This window comes from Netta rufina, assembly GCF_964035555.1.
Source record: "Netta rufina genome assembly, chromosome: 3".
NCBI classification, from domain to species: domain Eukaryota; kingdom Metazoa; phylum Chordata; class Aves; order Anseriformes; family Anatidae; genus Netta; species Netta rufina.
This window is the reverse complement of record NC_140125.1, coordinates 13,998,195-14,023,734: the sequence shown is the minus strand read 5'-3', so window position 1 is coordinate 14,023,734 and position 25,540 is coordinate 13,998,195. Positions and strand designations below refer to the sequence as shown.

The 25,540-nt window shown below is 43.7% G+C and overlaps 2 protein-coding genes across 3 annotated transcripts; one reads left to right on the top strand and one right to left on the bottom strand.

Annotated features, from left to right (window-relative positions):
* Positions 1-315: 315 nt before the first annotated feature.
* LOC311208548 (serine/arginine-rich splicing factor 7-like) lies at positions 316-6,507 on the top strand. Of its 2 annotated transcripts, XM_084285338.1 has the most exons (9): positions 316-454; positions 841-1,021; positions 1,132-1,308; positions 2,221-2,295; positions 2,420-2,521; positions 3,010-3,063; positions 4,812-4,856; positions 5,453-5,488; positions 6,191-6,507. In XM_084285338.1, exons 1-9 carry the CDS (start codon positions 433-435, stop codon positions 6,213-6,215), a joined length of 717 nt encoding a protein of 238 aa, XP_084141464.1. In that variant the 5' UTR covers positions 316-432; the 3' UTR covers positions 6,216-6,507. The 2 variants fall into 2 exon arrangements, with proteins under 2 accessions (XP_084141464.1, XP_084141465.1); XM_084285339.1 differs by lacking the exon at positions 4,812-4,856 and having other exon boundaries at positions 6,191-6,501.
* Positions 6,248-25,527, bottom strand: DHX57 (DExH-box helicase 57). The gene is made up of 23 exons (XM_084285319.1): positions 25,409-25,527; positions 24,587-24,739; positions 24,142-24,312; positions 22,649-23,460; positions 21,189-21,382; positions 20,488-20,609; positions 20,021-20,216; positions 19,093-19,217; positions 18,033-18,166; positions 17,338-17,392; positions 16,062-16,264; positions 14,948-15,064; positions 14,502-14,598; positions 13,618-13,791; positions 13,225-13,425; positions 12,529-12,805; positions 11,328-11,423; positions 11,147-11,230; positions 10,871-11,008; positions 10,447-10,521; positions 9,840-9,974; positions 8,637-8,837; positions 6,248-8,541 (listed from the first exon to the last, which is right to left on the bottom strand). Exons 2-23 carry the CDS (start codon positions 24,682-24,684, stop codon positions 8,398-8,400), a joined length of 3,849 nt encoding a protein of 1,282 aa, XP_084141445.1. The 5' UTR covers positions 24,685-24,739; positions 25,409-25,527; the 3' UTR covers positions 6,248-8,397.
* Between the last annotated feature and the right edge of the window lie 13 nt (positions 25,528-25,540).

Here is a 25,540-nt window from a genome sequence, read left to right as displayed (position 1 = left end):
GTAGGATGAGGTTTGTAGGATAATTGGAAGATAGCAGGCAAAGGGGCATTAAGGCCGTGTGTCGTTCTCCATCCACGTTTGCTACTTCAGCACAATAGTGACTGGAGGCCGTTTGTTGCACAGAATTCCCTGTAATTGGAGCGATTTGGTTTCCTTTTACCGCTTTGCTGCCGTTTTACCCCATTATTTATTTATTCCACCGCTCCCCTCAGGCGCCTGAGGCGGGAGGCGGGCTCCTCCCCCCGCGTAGCCACTCTCGCGAGACCTGCGCGCGGCCGAGGCGCGGGCTCCCCCCGCCCCGCCCCGCCCCGCGTTGCCTGGCGACCCGAGCCCCGCCCCGTGCGCGCGGCGGTGCCGTTGGGGCGCGCAGTCGCGGCGGCGGCGGGCTCTATATAAGGGGAGGCGCGCGGGGCCCGGCCTGCAGCGGGGACGATGTCGCGATACGGCCGTTACGGTACGGGCTGAGGGGAGGGGGAGGCACCGGGGGCCTCAGCGGGGACCGGCGGGGCTGGAGCGGGTGTTGGGGGGGGTTGCGCTGAGGAGAGGGGAGGAGGGGGCGCGGCCGCTGTCCCGGGAACGGCTGCGGGGGAAGATGGCGCCCGCCGCGCACGGCTCGGGGCCGCCGCCGGTGGCGGGAGGCGTTGGGCGGCGGGGGGGGGGAGCGATGGCGGAGGGCGCGCAGCAAAATGGAGGCGGCGCCCAAGATGGCGGCGCCTGAGGGCCGCGGGGAAGGAGGGAGGGAGTGGGGGGAGGGGGGTGGCCGCGTTGAAGGCCTCGCGCGCTGCGCCTGCGCAGTGCGGCCGCCCCGAGCTGACATGGCCGCCCCGCTGCCCCCCTCAGAGACCAAGGTGTACGTGGGGAACCTGGGCACCGGCGCCGGCAAAGGCGAGCTGGAGAGAGCCTTCAGCTACTACGGGCCGCTGAGAACCGTGTGGATCGCCAGGAACCCGCCGGGCTTCGCCTTCGTGGAGTTCGAAGACCCGAGGGATGCTGAGGACGCCGTGCTGGGACTGGACGGGAAGTACGTGTGTGGGGAAACGGCCCCTGCGGGCTGCCACGCTGCCTCTCCTCCAAGCTCCAGTCACTGGGGAGAAAACCATTCTTGTGGCTAACAATCTCCGTGTGTTGCAGGATAATATGTGGCTCCAGAGTGAGAGTGGAAGTGTCGACGGGGATGCCCCGTCGCTCCCGTTACGACAGGCCTCCTGCCCGGCGCCCCTTTGACCCCAATGACAGATGCTATGAGTGTGGTGAGAAAGGCCACTATGCTTATGATTGCCATCGCTATAGTCGCCGAAGGAGGAGCAGGTATGTGCGGGAGTGGCGCGGCTGGGTTGCTTCGCCAGTTCACTTTTGTGTAGCTCTTGTTAGCAAAGAAAAAGCCAATTTAAACTCTTAATGCTGTAAGTCAACAGGTGTATTTCAGTTTTTTTTTTTTTTTTTTTGCTAATACATATCGAATGTTACTATCTTAATAATCAACCTGGTCAAAACCTTTCAGGTTTCTTCGTTTGAGTCAGTCGCCTTGATTCAGAATGTCACGAGCCTTAAGATTTCATGCTGAGGCGCCTTGCAAATCCGACACTTAAGATCCTCCTAGACCTTGAGGTGATCAGCATAAGAGGCCAGATCCCCTCGAGCCATCTACACGTAGCTTCACCTTATTCTTTAAGGGCAGAAAATTTGAGACGGTGACCGCCGTAACAGTAAATTTGGCTTTCAGTTGGGGCCCCCCCTCCGGTTTAGAAAGAGGAACACCAGATTGACCACATTCCCAGCTAGAAAAATCTTCTTGCGTCAATCAAGCCTCACCCTGGCTCATTGGGCTGTCAGTTTGATCGTCGTTAGATTGAAGAGAACACCTAGATGCAGCGATCGGCTATAGATACTTCTAGATCGTCTAGATCTGCTAGACCTTGGGCCAAAGAGGGTCGACCTGCAAACTTGCAAGGTTTATTTTAAATACGCATTACAGTGTTTTTTTATTCTAATGTAATTCTGCAATGTAATTCAGCTCTTAACATTTTTCTAGGTAGTAAAATTGCTCAAGACAAGTAGGCCCAGAGATTTTTTCCAACTCACAAGATGCTAGTGATGTGGCTTTTGTTTTTGTTTTTATTTTGTTTTTAGTTGTCTGAAAGTTTTGACTTCAGCAGGGCCTCACATGTAGTGGTGGCTGAAGCTGTTTTCTGATACGTGTTTTCTCCAACCTAAACCCAGGTCCCGGTCTAGATCCCGTTCCAGGTCCCGAGGAAGGAGGTATTCTCGGTCACGCAGTCGAAGTCGCGGTAGGAGGTAAGATTCTGGCTGTTGTGCGCTTGTTTGTTACTGTTCTTTCTTCTCCCTCAACTCTGTACCCCTTTGTACTCTTTGTGAAAAGTACTTCACGGTAACTTGCTTTTTTGTCTTTGTTTTGTAGATCAAGGTCAGCTTCCTACCGCAGGTCCAGGTCAATCTCTCCTCGTAGGTATAGATCATTTTCACCTCGGAGGTCACGGTCTGGATCTTTAAGGAGATCAAGGTACATGTTACCTGTTAAGTTTTAAGCTCACAATGGTGTTGAAGGGAATGTAATTGTTGGAGTTAGCATTAACTTCATTTTTCTGCAGTCCCTAGCATTCATCAGGAACTTTATGGGGTTACATCCCTGGGCTAACCTGAACCTTTTATCTGAAGTTAGAAACCTGTGCATATTTACTCTGAACAACCATTTCTGATCTTTTTCATAGTGTTCTAAAACTAGGTTTGTGATTTTGATCTATGGTCAAGGCTTTCTTTGTCTTCAAGGATACAGAGTAATGACTTAAAGCAGGGCAGCGGAATTTCTTACGTGGATGATATTACTGGTCAAATCTATTACAGCTTTCTAATAATACCGCTAATTTTGCGGAAGTAACTTGAGTAACTTTCATTATTTGCATAATGTTAGTGATTTCAGAGAACCACGTTGAAAGATGCCTGCTGTATGAGTCGCACAGTAGTGGCTGATCTTCCACTGCTCTTTTCTAGGTCTAGGTCCAGATCACGCTCTAGGTCTCGGTCTGTTGTGTGGCCTCGAAGCAGGTAAGTTGCATGTTTTTAATTAAAACAAGTAATAACGTTCGTCTTCCTTCCTTCTCCTAGGAAATGTGTGGCAGGAAGGGGTTAGAAGGTTGTGCAGCATAGCAATATTTCCCCTTAACGTTAATAATTTATGCCTCCTGTTTTTGTGGCTGCATCTATATATTTAGGTACACGAAGCCATAAATGAAGCATATATATGATTTGTGCTGGATGGAAAGAAGTTTAGAAAATTACTGGTTTCGTATGTAGAGAACGCAAGCAATAATGAGATTCTTACCACTGGCTCAGCTGTTGCTCATGGCTTTTCAGCATTGTCACAGTTCTGAGAATGAAACTAAGTTGCTGTAGCAATAAGAACTGTGTTATATGGGGTAGGACACTTGGCTTTAGGGTTCTGGAGGGCTGAACGAAGGGGACCCTGAGTCCCAGTGTTACAGGTGGTGTTTCTGAGGACTGCTCTGTCACGTCCCCATGGATCTGGAGGTTTCCTGCATGCCAAAATAGAAGTTGAGGAAGATGTACAAATACTCCTGTGTTAATAAAAATGTGATAGACAGGAAGAAATTGTCCTTGTGGTAGAGTGAGTGAAGAGATGGGCTTCGTTAGGGTCTGCTGGCTGCTTTAGGACTTGCTCACTGAGCCCTTAAGAGGATGATGACTGCCAATTACTGGAGCTGTCCTGACTGCGTAGGAGGCACAGCAGGAGGTAAATGACTAGGCAGGCTCAGATTGCAGGCTGCTGCCGCGCACGTCTGGGTACTGCTGTGATGTTTGGTGGCTCCTGGTTCTGGGACAGTAGGGTGCCTGCAGGAAAGATGCCTGATGCTCTTACTGAAATGTGAGGAATGCTGATTTCAGGGGTCTGCAGTTGCAGGTGTGAGCAGTGGTAGTTAGGCCTGGAGTTACAGAAGCATTGTGCCAAGTGCAGACGGTTCTGCTTCTGGAGCTGCTGACTGGCAGTCCTTGTGATGGCACACTCTGGGAGCGAGGTATTGCCAGTACTGGCAGTAAGATGCTGGTGTGCTGGCTTTCTGCATCTTCTTGACTGAAGGAAGTTGTGCTCATGCTACAAAATAAGAGTTCTGGGTAGACTTCAGCAACTCCATTCTGTGTAACTTTGATGCAGTCAGAAAACTGCTGGTTACAGTATTGAGGAACTGTTACAGATGGCTCAGTATAGTGGCCAGGAAGGTTTAAAAGCAGCTGCACTTATTTAATGTGTATAAAGCAATAGGCAAGGTGAGGTGACTATTGATTACCCCCTATAAACAGCTACAGACAGAAAATGGAGGGGAGGGGGAAGGAATTGTTCTAGTGTCAGAATTCATCCAGGTGGTATTATAAAATCTTGGAAAGCTCCATGTTCAAGTTAGTGTTTTTTAAAAGAAACAGCCAAATTTTCTAAAAAGATGCTGTAAGCTATCCTTCCTTTGTGAAAAGGATGCTGGGTGGGGAGGAGCTGTGGGAGAGCCTGGAACAAAGCCTTCTGTTCTGTAGAAGTGGCAGCCGAGCTTTGCTGGGGAGCTTCTTGTGCTTGTAGTGTTGTCTCCTGACAAATGGAGTGTGCAATAAGAGAGAAAGGATTCTTCTGAAATGTCCTGAGGAAAGCTTGCTGCGCCAGAGCAGAGCATTCCTCTCTGGTTTGTGATGCTGTGCAGTGTGAAATTGCTGTTGCTGGTTAAGCTAACTATCATTGTATGTGCATGCCACTGGCTGCTTTGCTGAGCTTTATTTTTCTCCTGTTGTAGGTCTGGGTCCCATGGTAGATCTAAATCTGGCTTACCTGCTAAAAGGTGAGCGTATAAATACAACTGGCACTCAGTAACTTTTTTGTCATGATTCAAAGTATGTGTTTGGACCAGTATTTTAGGTGCATGTGGAAGAGTCTTTTTAATGGCTGGTTTTTAAACATTTTTACACTTTTTTAAATATATGTATTTTTGTTATAGCTGACTTTCATGGGTTGGTCAGCAATTCTTCCAGGACTGTGGATATCTGGCACGTTCTTAATGAACCCATGTGATGACAAAGTATTTTTGGCAGGATTTGAGGCATACTTTACATCCACTGCCTCTGTTCTCAGTCCTCCTGTCTTGCCTTCACTTGATTCGCTGCTCCTGCTCTGCAGGATTACTGTGACCATTTTGTAGCTGGTTGGAAGCTGTGTTGCTCTCTCCCGAGGGCTTCAGCTTTCAGCAGTTTTCTTTTTCAACTGCAGCTTCTTGCTTAAAGTCTTCAAATTGGGTGTAGTTGCTACCAGCAGCACTAAGGGTGGTGTCATTGGATGCAAAAACGTCAGTTCTTACCACTTTGAAATGGACGAAAGTGGTGACTTGACTGTATGTAAGCTAATAAATGAGAAGTTACATTGCTGTCTTTTCTTTTCCAGTCGCTCAAAGTCCAGATCACCATCTCCAAAGAGAAGGTAGGAATATCTTAAAACTAGAGCATAATAACCTATTTCCATGAAACCTTGTTAAAGTGCAATAGAAAAGGTTGCTAAATGAGAATCGACTGTTGAAAAGTTCCCGAGGAATTTAGAATCCAGGGAAGAAGTGAGTAATGGAGCAAACAAAACAAGCACAGCTGGAAAAGGGGTAAAAAGGCGTGAAGCAGACCACCAGCATATGACAGGATTAAATCCCTGTTGGTGAACACTCACAGTTGGCTCTTACACAGTTGTGCAGCTGCCTGCTCTTACTGCATGCTGTGAAGTAAGAGGCAATTTCCTCTCTGTAACTGGAAAATTAAATGCTGGAATTTTGGGAGGGTGATACCCAGACACAGGGCTAGCTCCAGCCTGGAACCACACAGGTTGTAGCTCCCCTTCATCTCGGCAGGGTAAGAATCCTGAAAGTAGACTCAGAGGGGCTTTTCTTGAGCAGGCTTGATGTCTTGCTTAGTGCTCTCATTTCAACAGGCCCTTACAGCATTTAATTAACAACTTCAAGTGTGAAAAATGTAATTGGATGGGTTCCAGTACTCATCACAAACTACATACAAAAACAGCATGAAGAGGAATAATACTAGAAAGGTTTCCTGTGTTCAGGAAACCTGGGGCATTGTGGATATTTTCTGTTGGTTTTACTGTAGGAGTTGTTCTTACTCCTTTTTATTTCCCTTTCAGTCATTCACCATCAGGAAGCCCTTGAAGGAGTGCATGTCCTGAAAGAATGGATTCAAGTTAAAAAGTTTAAGAAGAAAATTTATTTTGTTTACATTATTATAAGGGATTTTGTGGTGTCTTTATAAATGTAAGGGCTTAGTCCTAGAAGGCTGTTTCTATTGACTAACAACAATTGGCATGACTTTGGATCTTTTAAAAGTCTTATTGGTAGACTAATGCAAAACTCTTTTGTTGTGTTAATGTTCTGTGATCTGGAAACGTTGGGCTTTTTTATTGGCGCATTGAAATAAACTGTGCATTTCTAACTAAGAAATCCTTCGTGGTAACACTGCTGTTTGTTACTATGGACGTTTGGGAGCCAAATATGGCACAGCAGCTACTCAGTGGCTGCCTGCAGGCAAATTGTTGTAGGACTTCCACAGATCTCTGATTTATGGGAGTGTCACCATTGCCCCTTCTCAGTCTTGCTGTCCATTCTTGAATGTTACAATTTTTATTGAATGTTACAATTTTTAGGTTGCATTTTTACTTAAACCTCCTTTTGTTCAGGAAAGCTAAAAACCTGACTTACCCTCTTCTGTGCTACCACAAGGCCATTTCTCAAGTGCTCCCTCCAGTGGGGTGAATGGCTTTAATTAGAACCTGTCACATCACCTGCTGTCCTTGCTCCTACCTCACCTGAGCTTCAGGCAGACTGGAGTATGTAGTAGTTGGGAGAAGTCACGCAGAACCTGCTTGAGCACTGGTGTCCATCCAAAGCACTGCACTCCTTGGTGACTGAGAAGTTGTTTTATTCAAGAGGGTTGCCGCTCTGAAAGTGTACAAAAATCTGAAGAGAAACGGGAGCCATTCCTATTGCACTCCACAGCCAACCACAATGCAAATGCTATTTGCTGGCCCTTACAAGAGTGACTGCCAGCCCTGCACAGAAGCAATACCGCATCCAGTAGTGCCACTCCATGTGGAGCTAATGGCTGCACGCTGGCTAAACGTGGAGTATTCTGCTGAAGTGCTTTAAGATCCCCCCAGAATGATTAGGCCTTAAAACACCTCTTTGCTAGACTCAGAGAAACCAAGCGTGAGCATCCAGCATTAGATGAACATGGTGCTACGTGACCTTTTCCTTCCTCATGCAAGGCTGTTGCTGTGAAACCACTTCTGCATAAGCTTGAATGTCTTGAAAGATGCCCCCCTCAGCTTGAAGGCTGCTTCTAGGCAGGTGGTGGGGTAGAGAGGGTTGCTCTGTTTCTGCTACTGCAGCTGCCAGCAGTGTTCTTTCACGTAAGGCACTTGCTGTTATTTGCAATTGCTATTGCATCAAACAGCTCAGCTGTACTGATGCTAAGCACGGCAAACAAGCGAAGTCAAACAAGTGATTTCGTTCTCACTGTAGCATTCTTCACACTCTTCTGCTACCACTCTGTTCTTCCCCAGATCAAGACTGGCTAAAAGCTTCCAAACAGCAAAATCTTCCAGGTGTATAAGGGTGGCAAGAGGAATACCACCCCCTGAAGTTTAACAGCAAGCAGTATCATCCCTTCAATGATCCATTTTTAACGGGTTGCAGCAGTCCATCTCAGCTGTTTTCCAGAGCTCAGGGGCCTGAAAAGCTCCTCTTTTAGGGGAAACAGCCACCTTTTTCCTGCAGTTAATACATTCCAACCACAGCAGTCTGCACTGATCCAGCAAGTTACTCCAACTGAACATTTACAGTCTCTCATTTTAAGGGCTTTGGGTTAAACTGGAAGCAAATCAATTCCTGCTCATACAAGACTCACTACTTCAGTGAAGTCTTGGTCAAAAATGTTGAGGTGCATTTCAACCCATTTAAAGAGCAGCTGCTTTCAGACATCATTATTACAAGCAGCAGCCAGGTAGCGGTATTTTTGTGACCAGAAAACACTCCCAGTATGGTTTTGCAGAAAAACACTTGGCTTTCTTAGTTGGAGGTTTCTGTTCCTCCTGTAAGATTTGCCCTTTTCCCATGTCCCAGTGTGGACTGTAAACCACATCATTTTCAACAAGAAAGCTCTCCACAGTCAAAAAAACAGAAGAAAAAACAACCACCTGTAATAGCACGGCTGCCAACTTGCTCTTCCAGAGATCAGCGCCGTGTTTTGAGACAATAAATACATAAAGACACCGCCGTTACTTGGTCTGGCCTCAGGCAGTAGCAAACGGAGTTTTTACAGGGCGCTGCTCACACATCACTGCGTGGTCACAAGCTTTACAATCATACCAATGATCCGAGAGCCACGGGGGCACATGCATAAATCCATGCTGGGGTTCTTGATTTTATCCTGCAGCAGCTGGTCCAGCTCACAGCGCAGCTCCTTCACCAGCTCGGCGACCTAGCAGAGGTGGTGAAACACAGAGGTGAGCGTGAGGCTCCTGAGATGCCGCTCAGCACTGCCCTGCCGCCAGCATTCTCCCTCCTGTTCGTTACCTGGTGAGAGGCAGCCACGAAGCGGATCCAGCCGTCATCCAGGGAAATGACAAATTCTCCCTTCTGCAGCTGCATGTGAACCTGCCCGCCTCCGAGCAGGACCAGCGGGTACACGGACACCATGCTGCAGTCTCGGATGAACACGCGGCTGGTCTTGATCTTCTCGTGGTACACCAGGTAGGGGCTCTCAAAGTGCCGGGTCTGGAATGGCAGAGCCCCAAAGGCTGTGGTTAACCCTTCAGCACGTGTACACAACACCATTGTTACTGCACCACCTCTATTTTGACCTGCTCAAGCGAATAAGGGATTGCCTGCCTCTTCTAAGGCTGAAAGAACAGCAAATGTACCGAAATGTGTCTGCGTGATTAACAGACTCTCTCCAATCCATGAGAGCTGCCATCAACTTTGCCAATTATCCCTTGCTCCTTCCCCCTTTGCAGCGAGCATGTCAGCAATCAGCTAAGTTATCAGTTGCCTCAAGGCCCCAAATTCTTTTCATGCTATGGAGATTTTTCTGTGTGCATTTGTTATGCTCTTCTTAAAACAAGAATGACGAACATTTCAAAGCCTTTATAATTCCAGCTTACAGTTCATGATAAAAATCCCATGCTTTAAGCAAGTAATTTATAACCTGGAAAAGCACTGAATCATCAAACACGGAGAGAGACAGACAAGTGTTACCATACATCATGGCAGAGAGAGAAGAGCTCTTACCTAAAAATAGCTAGTAAGCTAGAAAGAAAATTAACTAAATTTGAGGACCCATGAAGAAACAGAGTATACCCATAGATTATGAATTATAGATTACAACCAATAAATAATTGGCGAAACAAAGCCTGAGGGGGGAGGGGTTGGGTTATCTACATATACAGAGTTGTTACATGCACACGCCATCTCAGTACAGAGGAAAAGCCAAGGAAAACCACTGCAGTGGCATTTCTAAGTGCAGCTTTGTAGACACAGTTACAGCAAAACATGCTCTGCATCTGCTAAATTCTGCTCCAGAAGTTGCAGTTTAACTGTGTGCCCAAGAGGACGCTCTTAACTCTGGAATACACCATCATTTATAATCCCAGCAGGGGGGATATTCAATCATGAATAATTTTTAAACATCAAAAGGGACCCTCACTAATCTCAGCTGTTCAAGTAAAGGTGATTTCTTTTATAAAAACAGTGTTTGCAGGAAAAAAAAAGAATCCTGACCTGATAATTCACAGACGAAGGGTGAATGTGAACATAACCATCATTTTTGGTAACAAATTTCAGTTCCTCTGCTTTTGGTTGCATTTTGACTGCTCCTGCACTGGTCTTCTGGTATTTGCCTTCTGGCTTTTTCACCTGTAAGGTAGGACAAAAATTTGGAGAAGCCTACTGTACCAGCAAGCTGAATTCACCTTTTTTAACTTATGTTTTAATTTCAACAACAGAAATTCTCAAGTAGTAACAAGTCAAGTCACTAGAGACAGATGATACACTCCAGGTGCTGTCTAAACTCTTACAGTTCGTTTGTAACCAGGATCTTACAAAAAAATGTAATTTAAATTAAGTTCTTAAAAACACTTGCTGCTGGCATATATGTAACACTGCGAGCAGGCTGCAGGAACAGCAACAGTATCAAGCTATACAAAAGGGAATTTGGCGACCTGTCTCTGACACTACAAGCCCCAAAGTTTGGCAATCTAAAGGGGCTCAAATCTGGTAGTTGGCCCTTGCTGAAAGCTGGCAGTGTGGATGTGCTGCACAGCAGGAGCGTTCTTCTGAATGAAATGAAATAACTTGAAAGAAAGAAAAAAAAAAAGCATTCTTTTACCTGGACAACATTGGGATACAGCGCAGCACACAACATAGCTGAGATCAGCTTGATGTTCTCCGCATTGGAATTTGCCTATTAAATGAATGCACAAATTAGGTATCCTACAAGTCAGTCAAAAGACAAAACCCCATTTCTGGAATGTGTCAATCACCGAAACCAGTTCCCTTCTATAGCGGCACTGCTGTGTTTTACAGAGAAGGTCCAGTTTTTGGTCCTAAGGTCTCAGGCTAGACTGAGGTCATCTTGCCCCCCTCCATCAATTTGGAGCAAAATTGGAAAGAAAGCACAAATTGTCCCAAAGCACAGTGAGACACCACAGCTACCAAGCCCTTACCACCCCCATCACGTAGCCCTGGACGATCTCTGGCTACGCAACACAATTCTGTTCCCAAAATACGGTCTGCACGAACACCACCATTACCTCTTCTCCGGTGGCATCCAACACACCATCGCCTCCTTGGGACCACTTCCTCTCAATGTCCCGGGCTCTTAATCCCTCCTTCACAAACCCAATGTCAGAAAGCAGTTCTGTGAACTGCCTTTTCAGACTGGCAATTTCCTACAAACAGACAAAGAAAGGTCGGTGATGCATGACCCATGGAGGCAAGAGAGTCTTAACACATTCTCAGCTGAGGCACCAGAACTCCCCCTCGGTGTCTCAACCAGTCCCTGCATGAGGCGACAAAAACTGACTTACCTGAAGAACTCTTCCTGATAAAAAGTTCTCCCTGCAGTAGTTGTAGCTTGCTTGGGACCCCTCTTTGGTACTTAAACGCCATCCCTAATTGAGAAGATGGGGAAAACCTTAACTAAAATATAACAGCTTGAATTTCAGCACATCACACACCTCTGGCAGAAGCTGCTGACTTTTAGCTCACCTTATAAGCCTGGAGAAGAGCCAGATAGTCGCTGTTCCCTACTGCAAACTCTAACTTCTTTTTGTTTGCTTCTTCCCTTTTATCCCACGGGGACACCTAGACAGGCAGTAACAGGTTAATCCTCTCACTCTTCTCACAGTGCAGACCTGGCATCCCAGGAGCTGCATGGTGAAACACCTCTGGTAATTTGACAGCAGCTCGCAGGTCAGCCCGAAAATTGCCTCCGTAGACAGCACAGGATCAGAGGCATTCAAAAATGCCCAGTCAACAGCAGAGTACCTAAGCCTGTTGCCCTGCCTAACCCCAGGAGATCCAAAGGCAAATTTGTGATTGAGCAGTTCACAGAAAATATTAATTTAGGACTCATGGTACAAGTGCCAAGGTGAAAAATACCATTTGAAAAATGTTAGCAAGGTAGTGCAGCCGAAGCTCATAGAAGAATGTTTGTAATAGAGAAGAGCACAGCAAGTCTAAAATCCACCTGAGTCAGAGAGAAGGTGACAGTAACTTGGGAAATTCAAGGAGCTGGGCTTAAGTTACTCTGTTTCAGAATACAGAGACCTATACAGCACCTGGACTTATGCTGTAGAAAATCCCTAATAAGCATAAAGAAAACAAAATGCAATTTAATAACTAGAACAATCTATTTCCATTTCTTTCACAACTACCCCTAACATAAACTACTTGCGCTCCTAACGATAGCAATCAAAACCTCAACAAAGTCTGATTTTTCACACAAGTCCACATTGCAACAGAAGATTAACAACAGCAGCTGACCCAAAAAGCCAAAGTGAGAGCAAACATAAAAAACATCATATCTGAACTCTGTATTCGTAGCTCAGACATGTCAGCTTCATTATTATCACAATTTTGTCATTATTTCTAACTGCTTCTAATATTCACTTCAAATTTTTGCATTAAATCTGGGCACAGGGGATTGGCTGTACTCACTCGTTCAGATTAAAACTAATCCCCACATTGTTCCTACTGCTCACTCACAGATAACATTCGTGTCACTGTTGCATGGTTTTGTTCATCTGTTTATAAAGATTTTTAATGAGCAATGCATTAACATATAAACAAGGTAGGCTAATAAGAAGAATTAAAATGCTCAAGTGTCGTGTGCAGCCAGTTTCAACAGTGTTCACTGCTGTATGAGAGCACTGCTTTCGAAGCCAGGAGCGTGGTTAAGATTACTTACAAAAGGTGACTTGAACGCCAGACTGGCTGCTATAGTTAGCGCAGGATCCAGGCAGCGGAAGATGGTGCCAAACAGCATGAGTTTGCCAATCCTGACATCAACGGGCAGGGAAGCCAAGTGATATCCCAAAGGGGTGAGCTTTTCATCTGGAGTTAGTGCTCCCAAGTCTTGGAGTCGCAGCTTCGATGCTCGTAAAGACTCAGTTCTAGGGGGCTCAATTAGTCGTGATAAGACAGAGTGAAGACTCTGTGCAGAAAACATCTCCAGAATCTTAATTCTTGAGGAGGGAAATTAAAAAGAAAAAAAAAAGGCAGCTTAGTTCTGTACACAGGACACACAAGCAAGGGTTTACAATAAAATGTACATCTGAGGAAGAATGTAATGTACAGAGACAAACATCTGCTGTGGGTCAGGAGTACAGGAACCCAACTGTGTTCTCAGGTGATGAGAGACCTTTTTCCTAGTGTCTAAAATGAGCTAAGGACTGAAAAAGGATTGGAAGACCTGGGGGAGCATATGATTAAATCCCTGGATGCAGAAGCCATGTGATAGTAAGATCAGGAGAACCTGAAATCTCCAGAGCAAGTCTCTTGGTTTCCTGATTCTAGAACTACTTGGTACCTTGTTCTCTGCAGTGGAGAAAGGACATTCTGCACCCTGGCTCTTTCAGGCTATAGAGGAACTGTTAACACTCACCTTAGACAAAGCTGCTCCAAGGGCACTCTCTGGATTTCTGGTAACTGCTCTTTTATGAGCTGATGGTTAAAGTGATGGCTACTGAAAAGATGAAAGCAGACACCTGAGGCTACGCGGCCTGCTCGTCCTTTCCTTTGCAGAGCGTTGGCCCTGGACACAAATGTGTCTTCCAGACTTTCCATTCCTTTGCTTGGGTCATACCTAGAGGAGAGCAGGAACCAGGTTTACATTCAGGAGTGCAGAGTGAACAAGCTGGGGCTCAAGCAGATGGATGCTGCCAACTATATGGATACAATTCCCACCCATCACTTTGGATCTGGGTCCAGACTGGCTCCCCCACTTTGCAGCAGCTTTCTGCAGCTCACGGCACAGAGCAGGAATGAATCCCAGTACCTTTTCTCTTTCATTTTTCCAGAATCAATCACGTAGACCACATCGTCAATGGTGACAGATGTTTCTGCAATGTTTGTAGAGATGATGATTTTGATAACTCCTGCAGGAGGCCTGAGGAACACAGACTGCTGTTCTTCACTGGACAACGAAGAATGAAGCGGGTAAACAACGCACCTGGAGAAGTATGAGAGAACACTCAGTTCATCTTCAGCTTTTTCCCTCCTGGGAACAGTCTGCCTGTATGTAGTTTTGCACGAGATATTGCACACAGCCATTCAAAGGAATGTAAGAACAGAAAACTTCTCTGCCATATCACCTTTAAGACATGTTCTAAGGGAAAGGCGTCAGAATTGAAATGAACAAAAATTCTGTCTCTTTTGAAGAGCCCAGAACGTGCCATTCATAAGGTCAGGCTGGAAAAAATCATTCCAGTCAACATTGCCACAGACATCTGTGTGACAGTTTAAACAGAGATTCAGTTACACCTCCATGTAACAATCTAACGCCAAATACAACCACAGTAACAGCTGAAGGCATTTCAGCAAACGTTTTGAAAGAGAACGAGCTGAGGTGAAGTGTTCAGCAGTTTACTGAAGCACAAAATGGAGAACATTCAGCACTAGGATCTCTGAGAACCACAACTTAACCAGATAAATAAAAACTGACACTTTTCAACTTCCTGAGCTGAGAAGAAAAAACAAACAAACAGAACAAGTCACTATGATAGTAGAATAGGAATTACCTTGATGTTCTGGGTACCTTCATATCACAAACTCATACATTTAATAACCTTTATTTGTCCCTGGAGAAAGGTAGGCTTTGTGCAGGAAGCCACTTTTTATTTATGGGTAAAGACTGATAATTTGGGAGCTCTTCTGCCTTACCTCTTGCTGTGCCTGTTATTAAAAAGGGCATTAGACTGGAGCTGCTCATAAAGCATCTTGATTTCTGCTAGACCAGGCAAAAATACCAAGACAGCACCTAAATATGTCAATTTAAAAGATAAAAATAAAAATCAGTCACCAGAAATGACAGCATATGTTGTTATTAACATGCCGAAAGCCCAAGGCAAAACTCCAGTTTTGCAATTATTGCACAAGAAGTGTACAGGCTGAAACAATTCCACATCAAAGACTTTCCAAAGTAGACAATTCTCTCATCTTCCCCATCCTATGCATAGTGGGGGCTTTGTTACTCAGATTTTTTTTTTCCCCCTGAAAGTGATCAGTGAGTACAGAAACTGCATGCAAAACACTAGCTTGGGGCTGTATACAAGCACACAGCCTGCATAAATCTACTTTGGTTTCTCTCTCAAGAACAGTGAAATTACCTGGGGGGTACGAATGTTTGCCAGCAACTATCCACTCCAGCAAGGCTTCAATTAGTTCCAGATTAACCTTGTCCAAATCCATGACAGACATTGTTTTCAACACTGTCTTGTTAACCCCTGGGGAAAAAGAAATAAAACACATGGTTAAGTCCATTTCTTATAAAACACACGTGCTGCATACACCAAACCACTGTGGCTGCACAACCAGCATCTCGCTGAGACAAGGCAGAGGTCGCCTCATAAGTCACTCAGGGGTCACACTCCCCCTTCCATGCTTTCCCCTGTTCCAGCTCTTCCCTTCTTTTCTCATACCTTATCAGGGCTCACACCTGCCCTGCACTGAGCCTACATCAGGATTCATCTACCAGCAGAACGACGCACGCATGTACTAGTGGTAAAAGGAGCTGAAAGCCTTCAGACGGTCACCAACTGATACCTTCAAGACTACAGTATCAAGCTTTCTCTTCTCCCTTTCAGTGTTTCTTACACCAACTCTAAACCAGATCAATTCCATCACCCTTCTGAGATGCTGATTATTCAGCAGGAATCTGAAGAGCAATCAAGAGCAATGACTCTTGCTCATTACCACTGGGGAGCTCTCCACAAGGGTGTGCAGAGAGAAGCTCTTCAGGACTAAGCACAGGGATTATTGTGCTGTAAAGAGTGTGTGAAGTTAATGGAAAGGTCTCCCCCTGTTAAGCCTTTCACTGAATGGTTTCTTTTCTCAAGGAAGGCTTGTGATAATGAAGTGATCTCCTTGGTGCTTGAGGAAGATGCGTGCTGTAAAGCTGCTTCAGCAAGAATGGGTAAAGAGGGGAAAGTGAAAGTCAACAAGGCATCTAAAAAAAAGAGGTAGCTGAAAACTGTCCCTTTTCAGATGCTTAAAAACTGCCAAGGCGTTTGTTCTAGTTTAAGAGAATGAAGGGTTTCCTTTTTTTTAAGCTGACAAGAGGTTTCTAATCTCACCTAGAAAGTAGCAAGCAGCAACCCGCTTAATTTCACCACCACAGAACTCTGAATAATATACATGCAGTTAACATACAATATTATATGGTGGCATACCACGCTGTCGTACAAATGTTATATGCCAGTTTATTAGATTTAAGGAGCTTACCTTTATATCGTGTCAGAAGCTGCTTCAGAGTTAATTTTTGGTCTGGGTCTGAGTCCTTGACAGCTGTGTCAGTGGCTTCCAGAAGGCCAGCACGTCTCAGATCCTCCTCTACTTCTTCAAATGCTGTTCTTCGGTGTCTTCCATTCAGTTTGTTTTCTTGCTTTACTTTGCGCCTGTAGGGACTGCTGTCCTCTAAAACATACCTGAACAGCAGAAGAATGTTCAGTGGCAAAGAAAGAAGCCTAACAGTCTCGATGTAATATTTAGCTACAGAGATACAGTATTGAAACTATACCAAGTTCCTCTCGGTTTATATAAAAGGCAGCCACAAAACCAGAGACAGTAAAAAGACTGGGAATTTTACTTCACACTTATTTCAATTCATGCTACTGCTCCACCTCCATTCTAAGCACAGGGAAGGCAGTACTTCTGAACTGGGTTCAGTTTTACTGATGGAAAGGTGTGGGTAAGCAAGCTGTTAACCCCCTGTTGTAGTCAAGTATTTGGTAGCTTTGACTTTAGGGCAAGGGAGTTCCAGAATAGACTGATGGTCAAAAAAGTCTGATCACTTGCAGTGCAACTCTCTCTTCTACTAGCAGGTCACCAGTGCTGAAATATTTAGCCAGTTCTGGGGGTAAAGGGAGAGGTGTTCTGCTATATTGGGGTGTTATGTCTTTTAAAAGCTGTCATGAGAAATACTAGGACTGCACATGTGATCTTGACAGCTAAGCAGGCAGCTCAGAGCAACAATCTGCAAATAATTTACAACAGCTGATCCATTTACTATCTCAAATAGCTGAGCTGCTGGGACTCTCCAGCAGCTACAACCGGTAACAGGAATTTTTGCCTCACTTTCTGCTGCAAAATAGGGCTTACAAAAAGGAACTGTTTGGTACCATGCCTTCGGTGCTGGAATCTAACTTCACATTTCTTTTGCCTACCAATGTCTAACCATCACTAAAACAAGTAAAAAGTGGATGAGGAGAAATCTGTCAATACACAGGCACTGACACACTCCTCATGGCAAAGTTCACCTCTTCTCGAGTACTCTGGTATCTAATTTAGAAAGTTTTTTTTTGGCATAAGCATAGACCCCACTGCAGTATAAGAAGTACCTTTTAAAGTCAGTACTTTAGCAGAACTCCAGGACTGCAGGTGATGGGGAGATTTGAGAGGAGCTCATTTTTAAATTTATGTACAGATCTAGTGCAGTCTCAAGGCCAACAGTGCAACCTCAAATACCAAATAGATCTAAGAACGTTTGGCAATTTCATACCTTGTCATTGCAATCACATCTTCCAGAAAAAACTGATCCACAGGAAACGTTCGACCTAAAAGGAAACGTGATAATAAATCTATTTTGCACACAACACCCACAGAAAAAGGAAAAGACAAAAGATGATTCTTATTTCATACAGGTTATTATTTTACACACTGGCTTCACAGCTTTAATCCCTAATCCACCTCTGTGACTAAAGAAAAAGAACAGGGGACTCTCCATCTATACTGTGCTCTTCACTGTAATTTCTGTCTAAAGCAAGCAGTGGATGTTTTCCAAGCATGGTTTGGTGACAGGCACATACGCTGCCAGAGGAGGGCTGATAAACTTATGGGAAATTTCAGCTGTGGTGAAACTAGACATGACCAGGTTCCCTGAGCTATCTTAGCATTTTTGGCTTTTTGGGAAGGATATTCTGCTGGTGTAAAGCAAGCACCAAAAAGGCTAAATTTCCAAGACGTTTCTTGTAAATCTCATGAGTCTTTCCTTCTAAGCACTTGTAATCATAGTTCTTGTAGAAATCCTCATCTTGCCACTTTACAAAATTAGCCCTTGTCTGAAGTTAAGAAGATCTTTTTACTATTCACCACTGATTTGCACACAAATATAAAAACACTTCACAAGCAGAAAAACTGAAACCAAACCACCAAAACAACGAATGTTGACAAGATAATAAAAACAACTGTTTTCACCTGGTATGTTAATAATTGGGCAGGAGTGAAAGTACTGAGAAAAAAGCTCTGCATTCAAGGTGGCACTCATTAGTATAATGCGCAGGTCTGGCCTCTGAACCATTATATCCTTCAAAACCAGCAGCAAGAAGTCACTGAAGAAAACAAGCAAAAAGACATTTGAATTTCTTCAGTGTTAGCTGTTAGATCTCTTTTTATCCTCCCTATTCTCTCCACTTCCATGGTGTTTCCAACAGCACAGCAATACCATCACATCAACAGCATGAGCTTCTCAGAATAGATGGAAGCTAATAATGTAGTATATTAACGGAAGCCAATCTGCTTATTTTCTGGCTTTTCCTTACGAGAGGGTAAGGATTACTTGGCAAATTTATTTAAACTATGAAAAGTTCTGGTTACATTATAAATTAATTGCATTAATGACAAGTCAAGAGCATTAGATAACAAATTAACTGGAAGTAATCAATGAGCCACTTTTGCTCCTTCCCTACCGGAAAAGCCTCTTGAACTGGCTTCCAAATGATTTTAGATGAGAAGAAAGAAGAAATCTTGAGTTGCACATCCTTTTATGAGGCTAAAATACAACCTGAGCTGTAGAGTAACAGGTCACAGTCAAAGTCTCCACAGAACCCACTGCACTTCAGTGTTTCACAAGGAAAGCATCAAAGAAAAGGGCCCTTGCCACTTAGTTTTCAGAGAGAAAAAAAGCTCCCAAAAGGAGGAATGTGAAGAATTAGTGTAAAAACTGAAACAAAGGAGAAGTAAGAAGCAGACAACTGTGGTTAAAAAGTTACAGAACTCTCCAGCCCTATTCAAAACTTCTTTTCAACAGCACTGCCAGGTGCCAGTAGATTGGAAGCATGGAAACTAGAAGGGATGTGCTTTCTTTGCAAACTGTTACAACACAACATCCTGTTGCCCAAAACCAAAAACCTAATACCAGACTCCTTCCACTACCCCACGTTACTGCCAGGAATGACTTCAGATACTTTCACCTTAATCACCTTTATCCTTCTGACTGTGTTTCTTCATTTTGCTTACGGGATAAAAGATTATTTACCTTTCTTCTGTTCTTTCATGAACTTCATCGACGATAACATGCGTGATTCCCTGCAGTGTCAAATCTCCTTCCAGCCTTCTCAACAGCACACCGGTAGTGCAGTACAACAGTCTGGTAGCTGAGGACTGGGAAGGTGAAACAAAGCACTTGGTTGAACTTTGCACAACTTAACATAGCGCAAAAAGAGTGCAGCTGTGGAGTGTTCAGTTTCAGCTGACGGCCAGGTTTGACAGAAGGGAAACATACAATTCTTGCTGGAGACAGGACTGGACAATTTTTCTTTGATGACTAAAACTTAGGAGTATCTGCTTCTTACCTAGGAGCATTGCTAACTATAACATGTAAACAAAAAATTCTGAACTGGTTTTCCTTTGGAAGTTGCTTTGTGATAAAAAAACTCAGATCTCTGTCCCTAGAAAGATTCAATGAATCTGACCGTGCAGTTTTACACATACTTCTTGGAAAAAAGCAATCAGCTGGAACGAAGATAAAACTTCACTTCCAGGACACCAGCTTAAATTCAGTTCCTCCTTCTGGTTGACTGAAGCTGTAAGTTTAAATCTCCACTCGGAGACAAATGGGAACAGAGATGTGGAAACAAAGTCAGCAACCTCAGACAACCTTTCTAAGAACACAGAAGTATTACTCGTACCCTCACCTCAGACCCTTCACCCACAGTCTCAACAGAAACAACAAGATAAGTCATAGCACTTCAACTCTCATTCTGTAAAGCGGACCATGCAAATGGGGATGAAATAAAACAAGATGTATTTCACAAAACAATATAAAACAGGTGATAAAAACTTGCTGATCTCACTGTAGAGTGGATACAAGACAGAGATTCTGTCTTGTAGATTCTGTATGCTAGGCAAACACTACACATGTTTTAATAGAACGAAATGAAAGGCAACAAGCAAAGCATACATGCCTTAACACTTTCCAGGCGGATCTGATATCCGACAGTCAGCCCAATCCTTTCTGTTCTTTCTTTGGCTACACGTTCAGCCACAGAAATGGCAGAGATCCTGCGAGGCTGGGTACAGATGATGTTTGCAACTTTGTTTGGAGAACCTTGCAGTGAAGCATCCAAAATAAACTGAGGAATCTGAGTGGTTTTCCCACATCTGCATGACAAGATCAGGCATCAATTAAAAGCAAACAAACAACAACAAACAAACCAAAAATAAACATCTTCCACCCACATCAATTAAGATGACTGTATTCCACTTGAAATTTGTTTAGTTAATGTCATATTTCATATAAACCTTATCTACGATAGCTGTCGCTGGTCATGGATGCACTACAACCCTAACATTCTCAAGACATGGCCACGTTTTGCATTCTTCTGTGTAGAGTTTGATTCACAAAGCCTGTTATGTACAACCACACCCTTACCCTGTCATGCCGCTCACGACAAGAACTTGGTGGCTCTTCAGGAAATCAAGAATGGTTTCTCTTTCCTGCCATGCAGGGAGTTTCTGTCTTTCATGCAACATGGACTGGAAGCGTCTAGAAGACTGACACACAGAAAGCAACATAGAAAAAATGGTAATTGAGGATAGTCCTGTCCTAGATTCTACAATTTTAGATGTTAACAGTCCTTCTGACTTTAATCTGACTTCCTGAATGCAGTAATTCAGCGTTTCTTTTCCTTGCATCATGTTTTTCCATAAGGTGGAGCAAAAGGATACTTTCTAAAAAGCCAAACTGCTGCTACTGTTATTCTCAGAAGTATTTAATGTAGCTTAGCAAGCAGCAGAACTCTGAGCAACCTTCTACCAAGGTATCTAATCTGATACTCAGATGAAAGCTCCAAGATAAAAACTGCCATTGATTTTTCTTTTCTAACTCTGACAGCAGCAAAACTCAGCTTTGCAAGATCCCTTACTGGTTGCTCAAAGGCAGCCGGATTGTATCTGATGAACTTGTGGCTTCTGCATCAAGACCAAGACGCAGAATGAATTGTTAGCTGAACTTCTGGAAGATGAGCAGCACAGCAGTAAGAAAACAACTGGAATGAAACAGCAGCCCCTTGTTTTAATATTTATTTCTCTAAAGCAAGCATGAAAACAGGTATTCTGTTCTGTATACCATACCTTTTTCAGCCGAAACTGCGTGCAGAGTTTAACATTTTCATTATACAGAGACTTTGCTTGCACATCATACTTTCTGGATAGCTTTTTCTTGAGGTTCACGTAACTCTCATTCTCCACGACAACTTGTTCGGGCTCATCTTCCTCCTCCTCTTCTGCCACCTCTTCTTCCTCCTGAGGCTCTGTCACTGTTGAGGCTGGAGACACAGAACACACAGTTAGGTGTTCTTATTATGAATCTATGTGACCCCATCAGCACTGTAGAGAAAAGACACTTTCTAGGAGCATTTTCAATAAAGAACCTTGCCAGGCAGGAGATGAGGATCTACAGGACAGTTTTTGACACACATTTAGTTCAACACTACCAGCAAAGCTCCTCTCACCCTGTCAAACAAAGCCCAGCTTCTCCAGCCCCATCCCACTTGTCACTACACCTGCACCAGCCCTGCTCTGCAGCACCAGGGTCTGGGTGGCTGTGTGGTGAACCTGACTGGCAGCGTTTTGCCTTCCTGAGTATTTTTCACCCATTGCAGCTCCCCGCTCCAATTCACTGCATGACCACTTGTATGCAGCACAAGGCTGTGATGGCAACACCAGCCTGAACTAATTAAAACTACACTTTAAGTGATAGGCCACTGCCAAGGACTTTTAAAACAAGGCTGAAACTGGACCAGACACTTTAGTTCCTACTGCCTATTGAATTTCTATTTTTCTGTGGAGCTGTTAAAAAAAAAAAAAAGGAATAATCTGTTTTCATGATTCAGGTGCTCTAAAATGTGATGCTATTATTCTTGCTAGCTCCCTTTAAGAAAGATTGCCTTAGATAAAACAGCTTTGGAATTGACAGCCAGGTCATCTATGAAAATCTATGAAAAAAACTATGAAGTTTTTTTTTCAGCCTGCCACAAACAACAGAGGGCTGCAACTCTGCCCCTGAAAATAATAATAATAAAAAAAGGTACCAAGAAAACCAACACAGACTTCTTTGTGACATTTACTAAGCCTTACATCCCACTTTACAAAATTAATTGTGAGGAAGGGTTGGTAATTGTATTTTTTCTTCTAAAAAGATGTTTCTGAATTGGTGAGAACTGATGCACAAAAGCTTGTAAACAACCTGCCCCATTCCCTTCCAAACACACACCAGGCCAGTTTTGGTAAGCTCAAATCCCATCTCTCAACAGCTTTTTATCAAGTGTGTGGGAACAGGCCTCGTTCACTCTGCCAACCTGAAGTCATTTACTTCTACACTCCTTTAGCTCACTTCTTGCCAACAGAAAACCCTTCTGCTGCGGCTTTATTAAGAAAGGGACTTCCTGCAGCACAGGCAGATTATAGATCTGGCTCACCACATGACCTTAATTCCAGAAATAGATGTGGAAGAGGCGCCTGATTCTGCTCCTTGCCTTCTCTCTTTTTTTTTTTTTTTAAACCCAGAACCCCTAGAGGGAAATTTGGTGTACCTTCTGATATTTGGTTTGAGGCAGACGTACTCTCTGTGTGTAGCTTTCCTGGAGGCGTTGCCAGCAGGGACACTGGAGGAAGGCTGTATTTGTGGTGAGTCTTTTCAAGCAACTCGCTTATTTCAGATTCATCTTCTAAGCAAGTCACCAGCGCGTACACCACTGGTTCGTGAGCCTCTGCAGCTATCAAGGCCTTCCCAAAAAGGAATTCAGCAATGTGCAACCGACAGGCGAGAGGTAGATTCTCATCAGTGGAATAAAATGCCACAAGAGGTGCCTGCAGCGGGTACTTGTTTTCTTCAGGAAATCTTACTTCAAGTTCATATACGGGACCATCACTGTTAGTTCTGAGATGAGAATCATCTACAGAGTTCTTGGCTGATCTCAGCGGGTGGTTTGGAGGGAGTTCATGTCCGAATCTGCATTTTGAACCAAACTTGCAGCCTCCTTGGAGATAAAATTTACATATTTCTTTTGAAGTCTGCTTTGCTGCATCCCTCGTACAACCACCCTTTTGTTTCGATTTGCTGAGCCTGTTCGTTAGGTATTCCAGTTCCAATCCAAAAGTCCAAACTCTGTTTTGAATTCTTTCTACAAATTTTTCTCCATAGATTGACCGGAGGACAAACGCCTCTTCTTGTCTCTGTTCTAAACATTCTTCTCTACTGGCCTGAGCAGCTGCTTCAGAAACCTGCATCTTCTCTCCATATCTCTCAGCAAAGCACTGCAGCAGCAAATGCTCCAAGGACGCCCCAATATTACCATTGCAGGATCTCAGTACGGTCCTACAACGCTCACTGTCAAAACCGTACCTGCAACAAAACAGAGACAATGTGGCAACAAGTGAGTGACAGGCTACAAAACAAAATAACCACAGATCTGCTTGACTAGGCTGGCAGTGAGGAAGCATGTTAAGGCATGAGATCCCATTGCTACTACTGAAAAAACAAAACTCCCGCTGTCTGTTGTTTATAAGGTAATAAATTAGTTTATGGGGCTACTGTCTCACAGCTCAGAATGTAGCACGTAACAGTTCCAGGACTGTATTTCCCACTTGAACTGTATGAATAAAGCTCTTCAGAAAAAAAACTGAGTCCTCTCACATAGAAAATGCTCACAAACAAAGAAAAAATAGTTAATAAATGTTTCTATCTCAGCAAAATTGACGAAGAAAGATTACAAATTTTCCCAATTATACCTATCTGAAGAAATGTATAACAGCAATGCTTCCTAAGCTTTCCCTAATACCTGTTTCATGATCTTAGAGAAAGAATTGAAAAAGGTCAGTGTAAAAATGAGAATGATTTATTTTCATAAAACCATTATTTCAAGTTCATCCAGTTGAGGATCAAATTTGCAGGAAATACAAGCCTAGCAGTTCAGCACACAGAATTTCTCTGGAGTCAAGTGGAGTTCCAAACACTGAGGGCTTACAGTGCTGAGACTAACAATTTACCTCTTCGGGATACAAGTTATTCACTGAAAGGACTCACCTGGAGAGTTTGTGCACAGCAAATGCAGACACTTCACTTTCCACAATTTTGTGCTCAGCTGCCTCAGCAGAAGACCTTGGCGTTACGTCAGAAACTTCCTGATCTGTTGACCAGCACTGTTCATCATCAAGGTAATCAGGTTCGTCATCGTCTTCTCCAGAACCAGCTACTCTGATAAAAAAGAGGTATCAAATTAAAATGAAATAAAATAAAATTATATTGCTGAATAGACAAAAAATGTTTCCCCTGTAATTTTAAATCCTCCACTCAAATGGGGAGTTCTACCATCTCTTTCCCACAGCTAATATTGTAGAGGAACAGAGTGGACTTGAAATCACAGGATTTGAGAAAAAATTAAAAGTTAAGGGGTAAAAAAAGATCACTTTTTATTTCTAATAGCGTGCCTATTAAGGCATCTAGAAGAAGTGCCTCTGTTTAAACTAACTCTGATTCGGGAGCCAGATCCTGTCCTTGAAGCTCCCGAAGAAGTTCCTTCACTCTTCTCTGATTCTCTGTTGTCATGTGTATGGTCTGCAGAGGCATCTTGGCTTCAGGTCGCTGTTTCGTTTGCCCTCCTCTCCTGGCAGAGGCACTCGATCTGAAAATTAAAATTAAAACAGAACACAGCAATGAGTTATTTGCCTGGCTCAAAGGATGCTTGCTGAATAGGTATGTGAAGCTGAACGTTAGGATCCAACTCTGTGTTTCGAAGCAGGAAAAAGAAAATAGGACACTTTTATCACCTAAGGAGTGCTCAGTTGGGTTCATTCTTACACAACCAGGATGTGTACAGCCATGTCTGTGCACAAACAGATGCGTATATGGATTTTATCCTACGTCACATGCAAAGTGATTTAGTAAACACGTTGCGAGGTTGTGCTGTTCTCAGACTAAGTACAGCCAAGTATTTCTAAGCTACATTGGTCCCAATACATTCTGGATACCAAATTAATTTTAATCTTTCTGTTTCTTCTTTGGAATACAAAGAAATGAGTATCCCATGTCTATTAGTGCCCTCTGATAAAACACGTTTTGAAATCATTTCATGTGAAAAGAAGAAAATCAGAGCTTCAAATTCTTTTTTTTTTAAAGAGCTTTCCCAGCTATAAAATGTTAAAAACTTAATCAAAAGATGCATGTAAAAATTGCTTCATGCTGAAACAGCTTCAGCACCCCTTCACTGTTCTGCATATTCAAACACAGCCAAAACAGTCCCAAAATATCCTGAACACCTCTGTATTTCAAAACCTACAAATTAATGAAAGACCTGTTTTCCAGCCTTGGTTCCTCGAACAGACAGAAATCATCTCCATCATCCCAGATTTTGGTTGAACACTTCCTATTTCCGCCAAGTTGACTCTTGTTTGAATGGCCACCACTGCTTCCTCCTCTCCCTCTT